The 17,483-nt window shown below is 37.9% G+C and overlaps 2 protein-coding genes across 3 annotated transcripts; both read left to right on the top strand.

Annotated features, from left to right (window-relative positions):
* The first annotated feature begins 864 nt into the window (after positions 1–864).
* On the top strand, positions 865–6,017 carry LOC144638615 (tetratricopeptide repeat protein 28-like). Its single transcript, XM_078497815.1, has 3 exons — positions 865–1,540; positions 1,892–3,874; positions 4,460–6,017. The coding sequence occupies exons 1-3, from the start codon at positions 865–867 to the stop codon at positions 4,495–4,497; spliced, it is 2,697 nt and encodes an 898-aa protein (XP_078353941.1). The 3' UTR covers positions 4,498–6,017.
* Positions 6,018–8,347: 2,330 nt separating this feature from the next.
* On the top strand, positions 8,348–16,923 carry LOC144637947 (uncharacterized). Of its 2 annotated transcripts, XM_078497031.1 has the most exons (3): positions 8,348–8,404; positions 11,110–14,626; positions 15,963–16,923. In XM_078497031.1, exons 2-3 carry the CDS (start codon positions 11,125–11,127, stop codon positions 16,007–16,009), a joined length of 3,549 nt encoding a protein of 1,182 aa, XP_078353157.1. In that variant the 5' UTR covers positions 8,348–8,404; positions 11,110–11,124; the 3' UTR covers positions 16,010–16,923. The 2 variants fall into 2 exon arrangements, with proteins under 2 accessions (XP_078353157.1, XP_078353158.1); XM_078497032.1 differs by lacking the exon at positions 8,348–8,404 and having other exon boundaries at positions 10,740–14,626.
* The last annotated feature ends 560 nt before the right edge of the window (positions 16,924–17,483 follow it).

Here is a 17,483-nt window from a genome sequence, read left to right as displayed (position 1 = left end):
ACGCTGTACGTTTTTCATTCTTTCTCTACGCGAAACTGGAAAGTGGTAAGTACGACCTTGATTTGAATGGGCTATGTAATTACTCCTGAAAAAAGGGCTTTGGCATTTTTATACTTGACTATAATGCTCTTGGTTGTTTTTTTTTTTTATCGAAATAATCATTAACTTTTAGTAAGAGGAAAATTGATTTTCGCTGGACAAAAGCATAAGCAGCCACACGAGAAGAAACAAAAATGGATCTTCTCATGCTGCCCTCACTACTGAGGAATAAGCATGAGCATAGAGCGGTTTTAACTTGAGTGTCGAAAGTAAATTGCGTTTGCATTGGTTTTGCGTTACTTCGCTTAGTGATTGGCTTAAAAATCTCACGCCACTTTCTCAGCCAATCAGAACTAAAACCCAAACCAATCGTGGTTCGCTCGCGCACGTTTTCCCGCGCTTCGTGCCAGCTACATGTATTTGATCGAGTTTTGATTGGTTATTTGTGTCCTTTGTGATTGGCCGGAGTAATTACTTTGGTTTCGGTTTTACGACACTCAATTGAAAACTGATCTATAAGCATAAGCAGAACAACAATTTTTATGCTTATGCTTATGGAGGACACCATAAGAGGAATGGGTGTTCTTGTATTTGTTTTTTTATGCGCTTATATCTATGCCTGTCCTTATGCTCAACAATGAAAACCAGTTAATTAAGTCAAGACTCCCATCGCGAAAATAATTTAAATGTCTTTAGGTGATAAAATGTAATAAATGCTCTTAATGCCATCATTTTTTCGTCAATCAGTTATTAATGCATAAACAGACTTAACGACAAATTTGTTTCCATTTTTATTTCCTTTTTACTCTGACAGAAGTGTTTGACATGAACAACTCAGACGAAGTTCTACAAGCCATCTCTATCGGCCTTATTGTTGCTGGCTTCCTTCTCAACACCAGTCGAGGTCTAAAGGCCATCGAGTTATGCAAGGAATGCTTGTTTATCTTGAAAAACAAAGCGGGCATAAAAGACGACAAATTAGGCAAATCGTTCTTCACTAAAATATATTTTACGATGGCGGAGGCCTACATTCATATCAATGACTACACAAATGCCATAAAATACGGAGAAAAAAGTCTCCACATTTGCCGTAAATGTGGTGAAAAAACTGAAGAATGTTGGATAAGCATAGCGTTAGCGGGAATGTATTTAATTCAAAGCAAACACCTAGAAGCAAAAGAACTCTTTGCGAAAGCGCTCTTGATCAGTACGGAAATCGGTGACAAAGATGGAGAAGCCGTCTGTTACATATTCCTTGGAGATGTGTTTGAGTCAGATGGTGAATATGAAAAGGCTAGAAAACATTACGAAAAGTTATTAGCTATCAAAAAAGAAATTGGTGACAAAAACGGAGAAGCCTTCTGCTACAGAAACCTTGGAAGTGTGTATAGATCAGTTGGCGAATATGAGAAGGCTAGAGAACATCTTGATCAAGCATTGGCGATCTACAAAGAAACTGGTGACAGAAACGGAGAAGCCTTCTGCTGCAGATTCCTTGGAAGTGTTTATCAATCAGTTGACGAACATGAGAAGGCTAGAGAACATCTTGAGAGTTCACTGGCGATCTACAAAGAAACTAGTGACAGAAATAGAGAAGCCGTCGATTGTCGACACCTTGCAGTTGTGAATATACACTTTGGCGAATTTCAGAAAGCTAGAGAACATCTGGAGAGGTCTTTGACGATCAGCAAAAAATATGGTGACAGAGATGGAGAAGCATTCTGTTACAGAAGGCTTGGACATGTGTATTTATCAACTGGCGACTATGAGAAAGCTAGAGAACATTACGAGAAATCACTGGTGATCAACAAAGAAATTGAGGACAGAAAAGAAGAAGCCTCCTGTTGTAGAGACCTTGGAAATGTATATTTGTCAATTGGCGAATATGAGAACGCTAAAGAACATTTCGAGAAATCACTGATGATCTCAAAAAAAGTTGGTGAAAGACAAATGGTGGCCTGGTCTTACAGAAGCCTCGGAGACGTTTTTAACTCTCTTGGTAGATATTCCATAGCTAACAGGCATTATCAGAGAGGACTTTTTATCGCAAAAGAAATCGGAAACAGAGTACTTGAGGCCTCCTGTTACTCAAGCCAAGCAGCTTTGTTTGGATCCCTTTTTGACTTCGCCAAAGCTAAAGAATATTTGGAGAAAGCATTGGCGATCAACCAAGAAATCGAAGACAGGATAAGCGAATCAAGCAATTACCTAAGCCTGGGAAGAGTATTACTTCACTTAAGCGAAAATGTTAAAGCAGAAGAATGTATCAAGAAGGGACTTGCAATAAGTGAGAAGATTGGAGATGTTCCGACCGAGATCGAATCGCTTGAGACATTAGCACAAGTAAAAAAACAAGAAGGAAAGATTCAGGAAGCTGTCTCGTATTTCCTACCAGGTATTCAAAAATGCGAGGATTTGCTTAGTTGTCTGAGAGACAACGATCAGTTTAAAATATCCTTCTCGAATCGCCATATTAAATCCTATCAGCAACTCTGTGCATTGTTTTGTGGCGCCGGAAATCCTGATAAAGCTCTGTATGTTACTGAGCTTGGGCGGGCACGTGCTCTGGCAGATTTGATGTCAGCTCAGTACTCTTCAGAGAAGCAAATCTCAGCTAATCCTGAAACATGGTCTGGTATTGAAAAGGTCATGGACAACGAAAGGAACTGTACTTGTCTGTACGTCTCTTATTTTTTTGACAGCATATTTTTGTGGATTGTCAAAGCAAACGGAGTCAAACATTTCCGAAAGATAGACGGACGTGAATTAATTTTTCAGGAAGGATTAGCTCGAAATTTGGACGAATTTTTTGCTAGCAAAAGCTTCAGAAGTTTTCACATTTTACCTAAGGAACATTGCGAAGATCGATCTTTAGACTGTATCCATCCCCAATCCAAATCATGCGAGGAAGAGAGCCTGGATGGAGGTTTACGAATTAGAAAGGAAAGTGAGGATAACACAGGACCCAAAATGAATCTTCCTCTGTGTTACCAACTGATCATCGCCCCTGTTGTGGACTTACTTGAGGGCCAAGAAATCATCATTGTTCCTGATCGTTCTTTATACAACATTCCCTTTGCCGCGTTACCTGACGAAAATGGGAAGTGTTTAGCAGAGGCCTTCAGGATCCGCGTCGCTCCATCTCTAACGACGCTCAAGCTCATTCAAGACAGTCCAGCAGACTATCACAGTCAGACTGGTGCACTGATAGTGGGGAATCCTGATGTTGGTCATGTGCAGTTCAAACGACGTCCAACCTACATTTCGCGACTGCCGTGTGCAGAAAACGAAGCGAAGATGATAGGACAAAAGCTCGGTGTTAAGCCTTTGTTAGGACAAGAAGCAACTAAGCAGGCAGTACTCGAAGTGATAAATTCAGTAAGTCTAATACATTTTGCTGCACATGGTGATGCAGAGAGAGGAGAAATTGTCCTTGCACCGGCCATTCGTACGCCTGATAGGAGACCTCGAGAAGAAGAATTCCTACTGACAATGTCTGACATTTCAAAAGTTCGACTGCGAGCTAAACTGGTAGTACTTAGCTGTTGTCACAGTGCACGAGGACAGATCAGAGCCGAGGGAGCTGTCGGAATCGCCCGAGCATTCTTAGGCTCTGGTGCACGCTCGGTTTTGGTTTCACTGTGGGCCCTAGAAGACAGTGCAACGGAGCAGTTGATGAGTCGTTTCTACAAGCACCTTGTCAGAGGAAAAAGTGCGAGCGAATCTCTTCACGAGGCCATGAAGCGGATGAGATGTAAGGGCTATTCTCACGTGAGCGAGTGGGCACCTTTCATACTGATTGGAGATAACGTGACATTCGATTTCGAAAAACAAGGTAAGTTTTCTAGATAATTTGTAATATAACAATTTTTCAAAGGGTTGTTACACACGAGGCTACTTACAGTCGTAGCGTATCCATAGCACATTTTCCAGCTAGTTACCAGTCTTAATTCGGTAATTTCCTGATGCGAGAAGAATCGACCATCCTATTATAAATCACAAGGGAAATTTGAGAAGTAAGAGGAATTTGGAAAACACGAGCCGAAAGCGAGTGTCTTATACATTTTTCAAGCGTTCTCGAAATGCTGGAGCTTTTATGGCAGTTTAATACACGAATTTGGCTTTTTTTATTTGTTTTATGATAAAGATTTAATACAACATCGTTTTTTATGTTATAAGATAAAAAGCTATGATTATAAATTTGAGTATCAAAGTTTTATACTCAGATAAAATATACCTTTATAGCAGATCAGAGCGCGCGCAAAAATCCAATATATGTTATATATATACAAATAATTCATTTTTACAGGTAACTTTTCCTTGCAAACAGATTTTTAGAAAATTAACTGCCACTGATTTTAGTACATGTAAATGATTAGACGGCTATTTAATGGATATAATGTTATTTTTTATTTTTCAGGTTTTTTAGTAGCACAGGAAGATCAGAACATCAGGTAGAGAAGTAAGAGAAACAATCGCCTCAACTGAACTTTCGCTAGTGCTGATTTGAAAACAGTAGTACGTGTATAACTTGACCACTGATTATAGGTATTTTTTTGCACGAAAAAGCCTCAAGCAGAAATAATATCAGTAAAAACATTACACGCAGAACGTTTCAAATAAATTTTAACGCAATAGGGGAATCTTTGTTTACAATATTTGCCTCATTAGCTTAGGAACTTCACTTTCGAGCTTTAAAAATATCATTTCTGAATATTGAAAGTACATGGCACGATTAACTTTCACTATAAATGTGAGCCCGATGTATTAATAAATACTTTTTCTGTTACGTGGAATTGTAAACCTGAAATTTTACCGAGGAATGTATAGGCTCATTAGCGCTTTCGCCACCCAGAAATTTTGCAGTTTTTGAACGCTTATATCTCCTTGAATATTGCATACAAAGAGCTAAACAATTTCGCCGATAATTAAGTTCTACAAGCTCTTTAAAATCTGGAGTCACTTTGTATATAGTATGATGCCTTCTCTACGCAAAGTTGTATGCTAATGAGGCAAAATTTAAACAATGTCGTCAGCAAAGATCGCCCCTGCCTCGTCCCCAGGCGCCGATTGGCCGGACGTTGAGGCGGTAAGGCGGGAAAACAGGGAGCGCGGGGGTTGGTGGTTAGGGAGCGAGCCGAACAGTGCACGTCAGTCCCACAACGCCAAGCGAACCGTGCACGACCAAGGACGAGGACGCCTGGGGACGAGGCAGAGATCGCCCTATAAGAGTCTTGCTCTCTTAATCCTCACGCTACACGTTGCTTTAAGCGAAAGAACAGTTAAAACTTAGTCATATACTTTGACGATTTCCTCCTGTAATATACTTGCAGCAGTAGAATCATTTTTATAGTATTTACAACTGAACATTGTTAAGTTCTTCGAGAGAGTGTTTATAAGAATTCAGTAATTAGTTTGAACGAAAATGAGCTTAGTACATAAGACATTTGGAATCGAGAATTCTGGATGATGACAAATAGTGCTCTTGATAAGTAATGCCTATAAGCGGTTTCACTGATAAAACAAATTAAGTACCAGTGAGTCTTGTCGTTAAATTATCAAAAATAATGCATTAGAAAAGTTCGTAACAGAATGATAAGGTAACCTTAAAGAGACAGGAGAGAAATAGTATTTAATAGTAACATAAAGTGGAAAAGATTATAGCTTTTAAATTTCCCGCAGGCCGCCATTTTGGATTTTATGACGTGTAATGGTTGCCCAATTGTTTCACACAAAAGATCTTCCGCATCCTAACAATAACGGCAACCATTACACGTCATAAAATCCAAAATGGCGGCGCGCGGGAAATTAAAAAAAAGCGATAATCTTTTCTTTTTTTGTTTCTATTTAATGTTATTTCATCCTTGTGCGGTAAAATTTGGAATAAAGTCATAATTCCAACCAATTAAACATCAACTTGCCGTAAAATGGAGGTTTCCTTTAAGAAAGCAGGCGTTTTAAAGTAAAATGGTGCCAAAAACTACTTAACAATTAGACTACGAGCCCAAGTTTTCTATGAGCAAATAGTCAACGAGGCGCAGCCGAGTTGACTATCGCTCATAGAAAACGAGGGCGAGTAGTCTAATTGTTTTAGTAGAAACTCTAAAGGATTGCAGTCCAAAACCTACAATATTGTGCACTTTGAAGACAAAAATCAAGAAAATTTACCGCTTAAAGAGCTACGCGAGCACGCGACTGTTTTCTATCGGCGAATAGAAATCAGTGGGAGAACCAATCAGATTCGCGGATTTCCATTAGAACACAGCTGAGTTTCTACTAAATGTATTTAGAATACAGTTGTTACGTACATGATATCTGAATTCTCAGAGCGTGTGCGACCGAGCACCTTGCAACGACATAATCGACTTCAGATTAATATTTTTCTTTTATTTGAATAATGTTAGCCTTCATTTAATCATGTATTTTACAGCGAATATCCCAAAAGTGTGACCACTTTTAATTTATTTACATTCTTTCGTGCAGGTTTAATCCAATCAGAAGTCAACTGGAAGCTTTTCTCGCCTTCTGATTGGATAATGACTGCACGAAAAAATGGGAATTTTTTAAAAGTGGTCACATTTTTGGGCTCCTTGCTGCAACAGTTTTGTCTTCTGCTTCCAAGTATTGTGCATAGGGAAAGCAGTGAAATTAAAGAAAGGAAAGAAAAGAAATGCAACTGTCTTTCTATTTGTTCTATATGTGTTCTGAGTGTGATAGTTAACCTGATGAGGCAAAAATTGATCTTGGCAAATATCAAAACGTAAATTGTAGTTCAGTTTGCTATGAGCGGAAAACATAACGATGAATATCGGGAAATTGCGAAGGACAAAAGGGAAGACAAAACATGCAGACGTCCGATTTCTTGCCCTTTTCAGCCGTGTTGTCCAAACTTCCTGTTTTTTTTTCCTGTGTTAAAAGCTTGAAAAATCTATTATTTGCTGAGACGAAAGGGTCTACAAGTGATCAAAAATTCGATATTCATTTCCTTGCTTTCAATCATGTTGATCGAAGTCATCGTTTCCTAAATACCGCTAGACTTCGAAAATTTAAATTAACCCCAGCAAAATTATTCTCATTCATGAAACACACTAAAATAGATTAAGAGAAGTCATATGAATATGTGATGACGTAAGCTCATTTGGGGGAACTCCCTTGATTATTATAAATCATAAATCCGCTGACACAAAGCGGAACTGGCTTATTATGAACATTGGGGGAATTCGTTCATTAGTATTCATAACTTTATTACCTCATCACCCCCGTCTACAACTATCAGTGAGCTCACGGTGAGAAAAGAAAAACGGCAAAATCCTGAAAATTGTTTACATTTTAGTGTGTTTTTGGTTGTTGTTTAGCACATAAGAACTTAGTTTATAATTATGACCTTGCTCGCCATCAGTTGTTAGAGCGTTCACTGGTATCTAGAGGGTCATGCGTTTGACTCGGAAATTTTATTTTCTGAGAAATTAAGACCTGAAAACGCTTCTTCATTTATTTTATTTCATCTAAGTCACCATTTCACTTAACAATAATCAGTATAACTCAGATAATAAGAAACTAAAAATGATCAAACTTCTCAGCTCGTGATTCACTACGAATAACTTCTGACAATAACGTGACAGATCTGACTCAACTTCCTGAATATTTCACTTTCTTGGAGGAGGCGAAATGCGATAATTACGTAGTAAAGTATTCAAATTGCTAGCTTGTGTTGTGTGTGCCATTTTCCATAAAATTAAGAACATTTTTTTATTTCCCCGAGATGAAATAATTTTCTTGAACGATAAACTCAGCATTGAGTGAAACTGTTGCTTCATAGATGTCATTTGCCTGTTAAATGAAGAATGAAAGATTTATTAAAATTACATGATAATACATTGGGTCATGGGTATAATATGAGAAGGTACGTAGATTGCATGTATTTCTTGACTTGAAGTAAACATTGAAAACTGAAACACTGTGGAAAGTGAGACTTGGTGCTAAGAGTAGCAAAGACAAACATCATAATATGCATACATCGCACTATGCTAAATGTCTGCTCAAACTCGACGGTGACACATATATTCAGAAATGGATACACTATACCCGTCAGATGAAAACTATGACTCTCTCTCTCCTTTCCTTTAACTTTACCAGACCTTCAACGTGTATTGAGAAGATTTTGTCGAAAATGAAAGCTTATCTCATAGTTCCAAAAAATGACAATTTTTTCGTCATTGCCATTTCTAAGGGAAGATCCCTGTTAAGCTGACGGTGATTGATATAGATTTTGTTTCGATTTCGACTAGTTATAAAACGGAGATTACTGTTAGAGCTGACACAGATCAAGATTGTTGTGGATTTCATTCCGACTTTAAATTGGACGGTAAGTATCGTAAGTAAACCCAATTTTTAATCTAAAGTAGTTAGAGAAAACTTTTCTTCTTTGACATTAATTATATATTCGTTGAAAGACGAGAGAAATATTAAGCGCTTTAAACTACTAGTATTACTAGTCGTGCGGACTTCACGAAGGTACAGGGTTTTTTCTGCATGTCGTCGTCATTGTTGCTGACCTGAGTCTGCCAGTCTAATTTTCCGCAATCATTTTCCGTATTTCTTATGTTTATAAGCCATTTGCAAGAACGAACGCGCCATGTTAATTGGCCTTGATTTAAGAATGCTACAGCCTGTCAAGTTAAACATGAGTTATGTCTAAAATAAAGCCGGTGAAAGAATTTTATGAAAACTGGAAATTGTCAACCTCAGTAAATCAATTCTGAAACATTATTAAAACGTTTTTTAAGGGAAGGATTAAGAATTCCCTTCTCAATCAAAATGATTCAAGCGTGGGGAATTTGAGTCATATTCCCAAATACACTTCGAAGACGTGCGCTATTCACTCGCGCGACCTCACAGCTGCTGGCCAAATCTAGACAGAGGTATTGTCAAAAATCGTTCAAAAATGCAAACAATGCAAAAAAAATTGCAAAAAAATCTCGGAACAAGCCGAAACAGGCACCCTCAAATCCGTGGGATTGACTTAAGATACCTGGACGGCGGATCCATAACGATGTCGCTGGACCGTTTATGGGAAATATGTTCCTAATCGGACCTAATCGGTTGTCAATAGTCATTCCAAGAAGGGGAGTTAATGCACAATGTAACGAGTGAGGCAACAATCGAGAAACTTCGAGAAATGTTCGCTCGGTTCGGCATCCAGCAACAAATCATTAGTGATAACGCCGCCCGCAACTCACTTCTCGCGAATTTTCAGAATTCACATTAGGAAATGCCATCAAATACACGCTAGTTGCTCCCTGTCACATGCAGTCAAAAGGCCAAGCGGAACGTGAATTGCTTCAAACGTTTAAGCAATTTTTTAAGGCGGAGGAAAACAACTCGATTAAGTAAAGTTAAGCTCAATTTCTCCATTTTTAAGAGATCAAATTAACACCAGCTCACCTATTTGTAAATCGCCGATTAGCTTAATTTTTTGTGCCCTGACCTCGGTCGAAAAAGTATCAAGCTAAGCATGACAAGGTTAGTAAAGAGCGCGAGTTTTCACTCGGAGAACAAGTTCTAGTGCAGAACGTACGGGGAAACCAAGGTAGCTCGAAGCGGCTGTTGCAGAGCAAGTAGGCCCCGTCTCCTAATATGGCTGTCGTTAATTTTCGGCTCTCAAAAGTGAAGAATCATTTGTAAACAAAGTTAAATTACTTTAACTTAAAGATCAAGTCAAAGCAAATCATTGTATGAAGTTTAAAGGCTATATGTTAATCTAATGGAAAGTTACAAGGACATTTATATGGCCAAAAACGCGAAAACGAGGCTAAGCAGGCCAGCGTGGCTTTTCCATACAAATCTCTTAAATTTGAATGAGTCACAAATCTGCAGCCTTTTAACCAAAAACACTGAAACTTTGTACAGTAACATGTTATTCCATATATTTTCAAGTGACACCATCAGCGTTTTAAGAAACTTGACCAGACAACAGAAATAAATGACAACCATTTTTGCATAAGGTCTTTTCCAAAATCTAGAGATTATGAATAAGCGGAAAATTAAAATTTGTGTTTTACCTTAACAGTTACTCGACATTGGATTAACAACATCCATTGTTAGTTGCAAAACAAATATATTGTACATAATATAGGGTTTTAATTTTTTTAATTAAATGTAATGTCTCGATTTTTAACAAAAGGTATATTCAAATTTCTACTTTCATTTGGAAAACAATGATATGTTATAATGTTGCTATTAAAAACTAAAATATCGGTTACATGCATGACTGTAAAAGTTGAGTCCTGTGACTGAACGAGAGCTAAGCCAGATAATTTAATTGCTAGGCTGGTCCGAGTAACGCAGTGAATAGTATTATGTTGTAAATAATAAAGATGGTAAATTTTAAGCTCGGTAATAAATAATGAAGATGAAGTATTCAACATGACACGAGCATGGGACAAAGAAAAATTCTGAGTCCCCGACGGGAATCGAACCCATGGCCTCCCAGATACCGGTTGGGCGCTCTAACCAACTGAGCTACGAGAGACTCGTTGTGAGCTGTGCCATTTTTACTAGGTTGATAAGTGACACGCGTCCTGCATACTGCTAGGATCAGCAATGTCGAATTCATCAAGTTTGTAGTAAATAATAAAGATGGTAAATTTTAAGCTCGGTAATAAATAATGAAGATGAAGTATTCAACATGACACGAGCATGGGAGCATTGGTTAGAGCGCCAAACCGGTATCTGGGAGGCCATGGGTTCGATTCCCGTCGGGGACTCAGAATTTTTCTTTGTCCCATGCTCGTTTCATGTTGAATACTTCATCTTCATAGTATTATGTTCTTCATCCCGAAGACTATGGTTTACAAATTGTTAAAAGTGCTATATTTCCCAGCAGTTATTACTTTTATGAAGAATCCAGCAGTTAGCAAAACTAAAATCTTCAAGAAAGTCATCAGCCAGTTCTTAATTTGATCGAGAACTCCTCTTACTCTTAATATTTACAATAGACACAAATCACCAAACGAGGTGTTTACAATAACAAATTTGAGTAAAATAACTAAACCCTTTTTTCTCAATCAGTTATAGCCAACAGAAATGCTTCATATGGTCAACGGATGCAAACTTAGACAAGCCTTCTCTATCGGCCTCGTTGTTGCCTGCTTCCTTCTCAACACCAGTCGGGTACTAAAGGCCATCGAGTTGTGCAAAGAATGCTTGTTCATCCTGAAAAACAAAGCAGTCATAATAGACGAGAAATGGGCGGAATCATTCTACAAGGTTATATATTTGGAAATAGCAAATGCTTATGGTCTTATCGGTGATAACACAAATGCTATAAATTACGCCAGAAAAGTTCTTCACATTCACCGCGACTGTGGTGAAAAACATGAAGAATGTCAGTTAAGCATACAACTGGCGATAATGTATATCGTTCAATATAAATATGTAGAAGCAAATGAACTTAGTGAAAAAGCACTTGCAATCAGTAAAGAAATTGGCGATAGAAACAAAGAAGCCTACTGCTACCTAAACCTCGGAACTGTGTGTCAATCAGTTGGTGAATATAAGAAGGCTAGAGAGTATTACGAAAAAGCACTAGCAATCGAAAAAGAAAATGGTGACAGAAATGGAGAAGCAAAATCTTACTTAAACTTAGGGACGGTGTATCAAGCAGTCGGTGAATATGAGAGGGCTAGAAATCTTCTTGGGGGTGCACTTACCATCGCGAAAGAAATTGGTGACAGAAACAGCGAAGCCTTGTGTTACGGAAACCTCGGAACTGTGTTTCTTTCTCTTAATGATTATGCTCAGGCTAAAGAATATCTCGAGAAGGCACTTTCGATAAATGAAGAAATTGCGCGGAAAGAAGGAAAAGCCTTTGTTTATGGAAACCTTGGTATTGTATTTAAACTTTCTGGAGAATATGAGAAGGCTACAAAGTTTTTCGAGGAAGCAATTGCGGTTAACCGAGAAATTGGTGACAGAAATGGAGAAGCCTACTGTTACCGTAACTTCGGAACTATGCATCATCTAGTTGGCGAATATGAGAAGGCTAAAGAACATCTAGAGAAATCACTGGCAATCAACAAAGAAACTGGTGACAGAAATGGAGAAGCCTCCTGTTACGGAAATCTTGGAATTTTCTATGAGTCAGTTGGCCAATATGAAAAGGCAAGGGAATATCACGAGAAAGCACTTGCGATCACTAAAGAAATTGGTGTCAGAAATTTAGAAGCCTCCTGTTACAGAAACCTTGGAACTGTGTATCGGTTAGTTGGCGAATATAAGAAATCTAGAGAATATCACTTAGAAGCACTTGCGATCAGCAAAGAAAGTAGTGACAGGCATGGAGAAGCCTACTGTTACGGAAGCCTTGGAGTGGTGTTTCAAGCTGTCCATGAGTATGAAAGTGCTAAAGAATATCTCGAGAAAGCACTTTTGATCAACAAAGAAATAGGTGACAGAGATTTCGAGGCTTCCTGTTACCATAACCTTGGAATTGTGTACGAATTAGTTGGAGAATACGAGAAAGCCAGGCAATATTACGAAAAAGCACTGGTGACACAAAAGGAAGTATTTGGCAAGAAAAGAGAAGCTCCGTCTTGGGGAAACCTTGGAAATGTGTATGAATTTGTTGGAGATTATGAGAAGGCCAGAAAATGTTACGGAAAAGCACTAGCGATCAGTAAAGAAACTGGTGACATAAATAGCGAAGCTGATTCTTACGAAAACCTAGGAACCCTGTTTCATACTCTAGGTAAATATGCCAACACTAACGAATATCATCAGAAAGCACTGGCGATCAGGAAACAAATTGGAGACAGACGAGGGGAAGCATCATCGTATGGAAATTTAGGAGAACTGTTTAGATGTCTTGGTGACTTTGACACTGCTAAGGACTATCACGAGAAAGCCCTTGCCATCAGAAAAGATATTGGCGACAGGAAAGGAGAAGCACTAGATTACCAAAACCTAGGAACTATGTTTAAATACCTTGGTGAATGTGATAAGGCGGAAGAATATTTCAGGAAAGGACTTTCAATAAGTGAAGAGATTGGAGACGTTAGGAAACAGTTGTCTTTGCTTTGCCAACTTGCATTTGTTAACCTTATGCAAGAAAAGATTCAAGAAACTTTGCTGTATCTCATGTCAGCTGTTCAAAAATGTGAGAATTTGCGTAGCTTTCTCCAAAGCAACGATCAATTTCAGATATCTTTTACAGATAAGAATGTCTCCCCCTATTGGTTGCTCAGTGCACTGCTTTGTGACGCCGGATATCCTAAAGACGCTCTTCGTGTTTCAGAGCTTGGACGGGCCAGAGCCCTGGCAGACTTAATGTCAGCTCAGTATTCTGTAGAGAATCAAATCTCAGCTAAACCAGAAACATGGATTAGCACTGAAAGGATCATCGACAAAGAATGTAATTCTACGTGCCTATACGTCTCTTATTCCTGTGAAAATATATATTTGTGGATTCTTAATGGAAGCGGAGTCGTGCATTTAAGAAGAAAAGAATGCCAGGGAAATGAAATGAATTTTGAAAGTGGGGCAGTTCGAAATGTGGACGACTTCTTTGTCAACGAAATCTTCAGACGGTTTCGTGTTTTGCCTGAGAAAAATTGCGAAGACCGGTCTTTGCAAGGTTTTCAAAGGGAACCTAAATCATGTGAGGAAAATAGCCTCGAAGCTTCCCGAATTGGAAAGGATGACAAAGATAACTTAGGACCTAAGGTAAATCTTTCTCTGTGCTACAAATTGATCATCACTCCAGTGACGGACTTACTTGACGGTTCTGAAATCATCATTGTTCCCGATCGTTCTTTATACAACATTCCATTTGCCGCGCTACCTGATGAAAATGGGAACTATTTGTCGGAGTCTTTTAGGATCCGGGTTGTTCCGTCTTTAACAACTCTCAAGCTTATTCATGACAGTCCAGCAGATTATCACAGTCAGACTGGTGCACTGATAGTGGGGAACCCGGACGTCGGTGAGGTGCATCTCCATGGACGTCTCACGGACATTTCCCGACTACCTTGTGCAGAAAACGAAGCGAAGATGATAGCAGGAAAGCTGGGAGTTAAGCCTCTGTTAGGACAAGAAGCAACTAAGCAGGCGGTACTCGAAGTGATAAATTCAGTAAGCCTGATACATCTTGCTGCACACGGTGATGCAGAAAGAGGAGAAATTGCCCTTGCACCAGCTCTTCGTATCCCTAACATGATACCTCAAGAAGAACACTACTTATTGACAATGTCTGACATTTCTAAAGTTCAGTTGCGAGCTAAACTGGTAGTACTCAGCTGTTGTCACAGTGGACGTGGACAGATTAGAGCCGAGGGTGTTGTTGGCATTGCTCGAGCATTCTTAGGATCTGGTGCACGCTCAGTGTTGGTGGCACTGTGGGCTCTGGAAGACAGTGCAACAGAGGAATTCATGAGTCGTTTCTACGTGCACTTAGTTGGTGGGGAAAGTGCCAGTGAATCTCTTCACAAGGCGATGAAGTGGATGAGGTGTAACGGCTATTCTGACGTGAGACAGTGGGCACCTTTTATACTGATTGGAGATAACGTGACATTCGATTTCGAAAAACAAGGTCAGTTTTATTAAGAGTTTTTTGATAGCCAACAATTTTTCAAAGGGTTGTTTCTTCCTACAGAATGTTACTTACAGTCGTGAGCTTTGCATGGACATATTCCTGCTAGTTCCCGGTCATTATTCAGTGATTTCCTAATATAACATCGGTCGATCGTCCAATTATAAATAACGAGGGAAATTTGAGAAGAAGAGAGAAATTTGGAAAACACAAGCCGCAGACGAGTGCCTTCTTATTATTCAAAGGTTTTAAAAAAAGCTGGAGTGTTTATGACGGCGTAATACGCGAATTGGGCTTCTTTATTTGTTTTATAATAAAGATTAACTGACGCGATATAATACAACATCGTTTTCAATGCTATGGGATAAAAAGCCATGATCAATTTGAGTACTGAAAGTTTTATTTAACAAATAGATTCCATTTTGCCGTGCGTCTGATCAGTTATAGATCACAGATGACGTCAAAATGTGGTATGAAAAGTGGCCCACGAGCCGCTAGGCGAGTGGGTCACTGATGTTCATACCACATTTTGACGTCTTCTGTCATCTATAACTGAACAGACCCACGGCAAAATTGAAAATAAAACTCTGATTTGGACTATGAACTCTGATCACGCGCGGGAGTCACACCACCGCGTGACGTCATCTAGGCGTCTGTTTTTTAAATTTTTTTTTTTTTTTTTTTTTAAAATTTTTTTTTTTTTTTTTTTTTTTTTTTAAAAAAAAAAATTTTTTTTTTAAAAAAAAAAAAAAAATTAAAAAATAAAGTAAAAAAAAAAAAGAGAAAAAAAAAAAAAAAAAAAAAAAAAAAAAAAAAAAAAAAAAATTTTTTTTTTTTTCCTTTCTCTTTTTCCGTCTTTTTTTTACTATAAAAGAAAAAAAAACAAAAAAAAAAAAAAAAAATAAAAAAAAAAAAAAAAAAAAAAAAAGAGAAAAAGAAGAAAAATTCAAAAAAAAAAAAAAAAAACAACAACCGGGGTACCGGGCTTCTATAATTTTCAGCTATGTTCTATTAAAAATAATGCCCGCTAGAATTCCATCGCGCGTATACAGCGGCTATATTCTAAACTCTAATAGATCATAAGTAAGAACCGATCAAAATGCGCGTAGAATTTAGGTTATTATATAATCTCAGATAAAGCATAACTGTTCAGCTGATCAGAGCACGCGCAGAATCCAGATGAAATGTTTTGGAGGTAACTTTTCGTTACTAACAACATTTAAGGAAAACAACATTTAAGGAAAGGAATAGACTGCCACTGACTTAAGTAAGTGATCAGACTGCTATTTGGGGGTTATAACTTTGTATTTATTTGTTTCTTTGTTTTATCTTTCAGGTGCTTTTTGTAAGATAGAAAGATCAGACCACCAGGTAGAGAAGTAAGAGATACAATCGCTGGCATGATTTGAAAGCATTAGTATTACTTCAACACCGATGCTCCTTTTGTTTCTCCAAAAAAGTCTCTAGCAGGAGTAATATCAGTAAAAAATAACACGCAGAACATTTTGAGGTTTGTTAAATATTACTTTTAACTCAATAAGATAGTTTTGCTCTTAACCTTATAACAGAGGACAATCATGTGTACAAGTTGCTTAAGCGAAAGAACATTAAAAAATTGGTCATATACTGCTGTAATCTGCTTGTAGCTATAATTTTTATAGTTAGTTTTACTACTGAACATTGTAAAAGGTCTTCGAAGGAGTGTCGACTCAAATAATTACTTGGAAAATGAGTTTAGTACAGAAGACATTAGGTATCGAGAATTCTGGATGTTGACAGCAAGTGCTTTCGATAAGTAAATGCCTACAAGCGGCTTTACTAATAAAAATTGTAACAGTGACACTTTTTGTTAAATTCTGAAATAATGCACCAGAAAAGTAACACTTAGTAAAAGAATAATAAGCTTACATAAAGAAAGAAGGTGTTTTAAAGTAAAATGGTGTCATAAACGACATGTATTTGCATTGCAGTTGTTAGTGATGCATTATAGCTGAGTACTCAGAGTGTGTGCGACCGAGTGCTTTGCAACGACATAATCTACTGGGAATACTATTTTTCGTTTATTTTGAATAATTTTAGCTTTCATTTAATCTAGTATTTTACCTCAAGGATCCCAACAGTGTGACCACTTTTAATTTATTTACACTCTTTCGTGCAGATTTAATCCAATCAGTAGTCAACTGGAAGCTTTTCTCGCCTTCTGATTGGATAATGACTGCACGAAAGAATGTTGTTCAAAGTGGTCACACTTTTGGGCTCCTTGCTGCCAACAGTTTTGTGTCCTGTTTCCAAGTATTGTGCATAGGGAAAGCAGTGAAATTAAAGAAAGGAAAGAAAAGAAATGCAACTGTCTTTCTATCGTATTGTATGTGTTATGAAGGTTATTGTTATGTTAACCTGATGTAGCAAAAAAATGATCTTTGCAAATATCAAAACGTGGACTATAGTTCAGTCTGCTATGAGCGGAAAACATATCGATGAATAGCGGGAAAATGCGAAGGACAAAAGGGTAGGTAAAACATGCAGACGTGCAATTTCTTGCCTTTTTAAGCTGTGTTAAAAGCTTGAAAAATCTATTATTTGCTGAGACGAAAGGGTCTACAAGTGATCAAAATTCGATATTAAATTTTATTACCTTCTCAACCATGTTGATAAATGGAATCCGTTTGCTAAATAACGTTGGACTTCGAACATTTTCGCCGACAAAATTATTCTTATTTATGGAACTCACTAAGATAGGTATAGAAAAAGTCATATTGATGGGTGATGACGTAAGCTCATTTGGGGGAAGTCCCTTCATTTAATTATTATAAATCATAAATCCGCTGACACGAAACGGAACAATATGGGGGAATTT

Source organism: Oculina patagonica, chromosome 14, assembly GCF_052425735.1.
Source record: "Oculina patagonica isolate OP01 chromosome 14, crgOcupat, whole genome shotgun sequence".
Taxonomy (NCBI): Eukaryota; Metazoa; Cnidaria; class Anthozoa; order Scleractinia; family Oculinidae; genus Oculina; species Oculina patagonica.
This window is presented reverse-complemented; position numbering and strand designations above follow the sequence as displayed.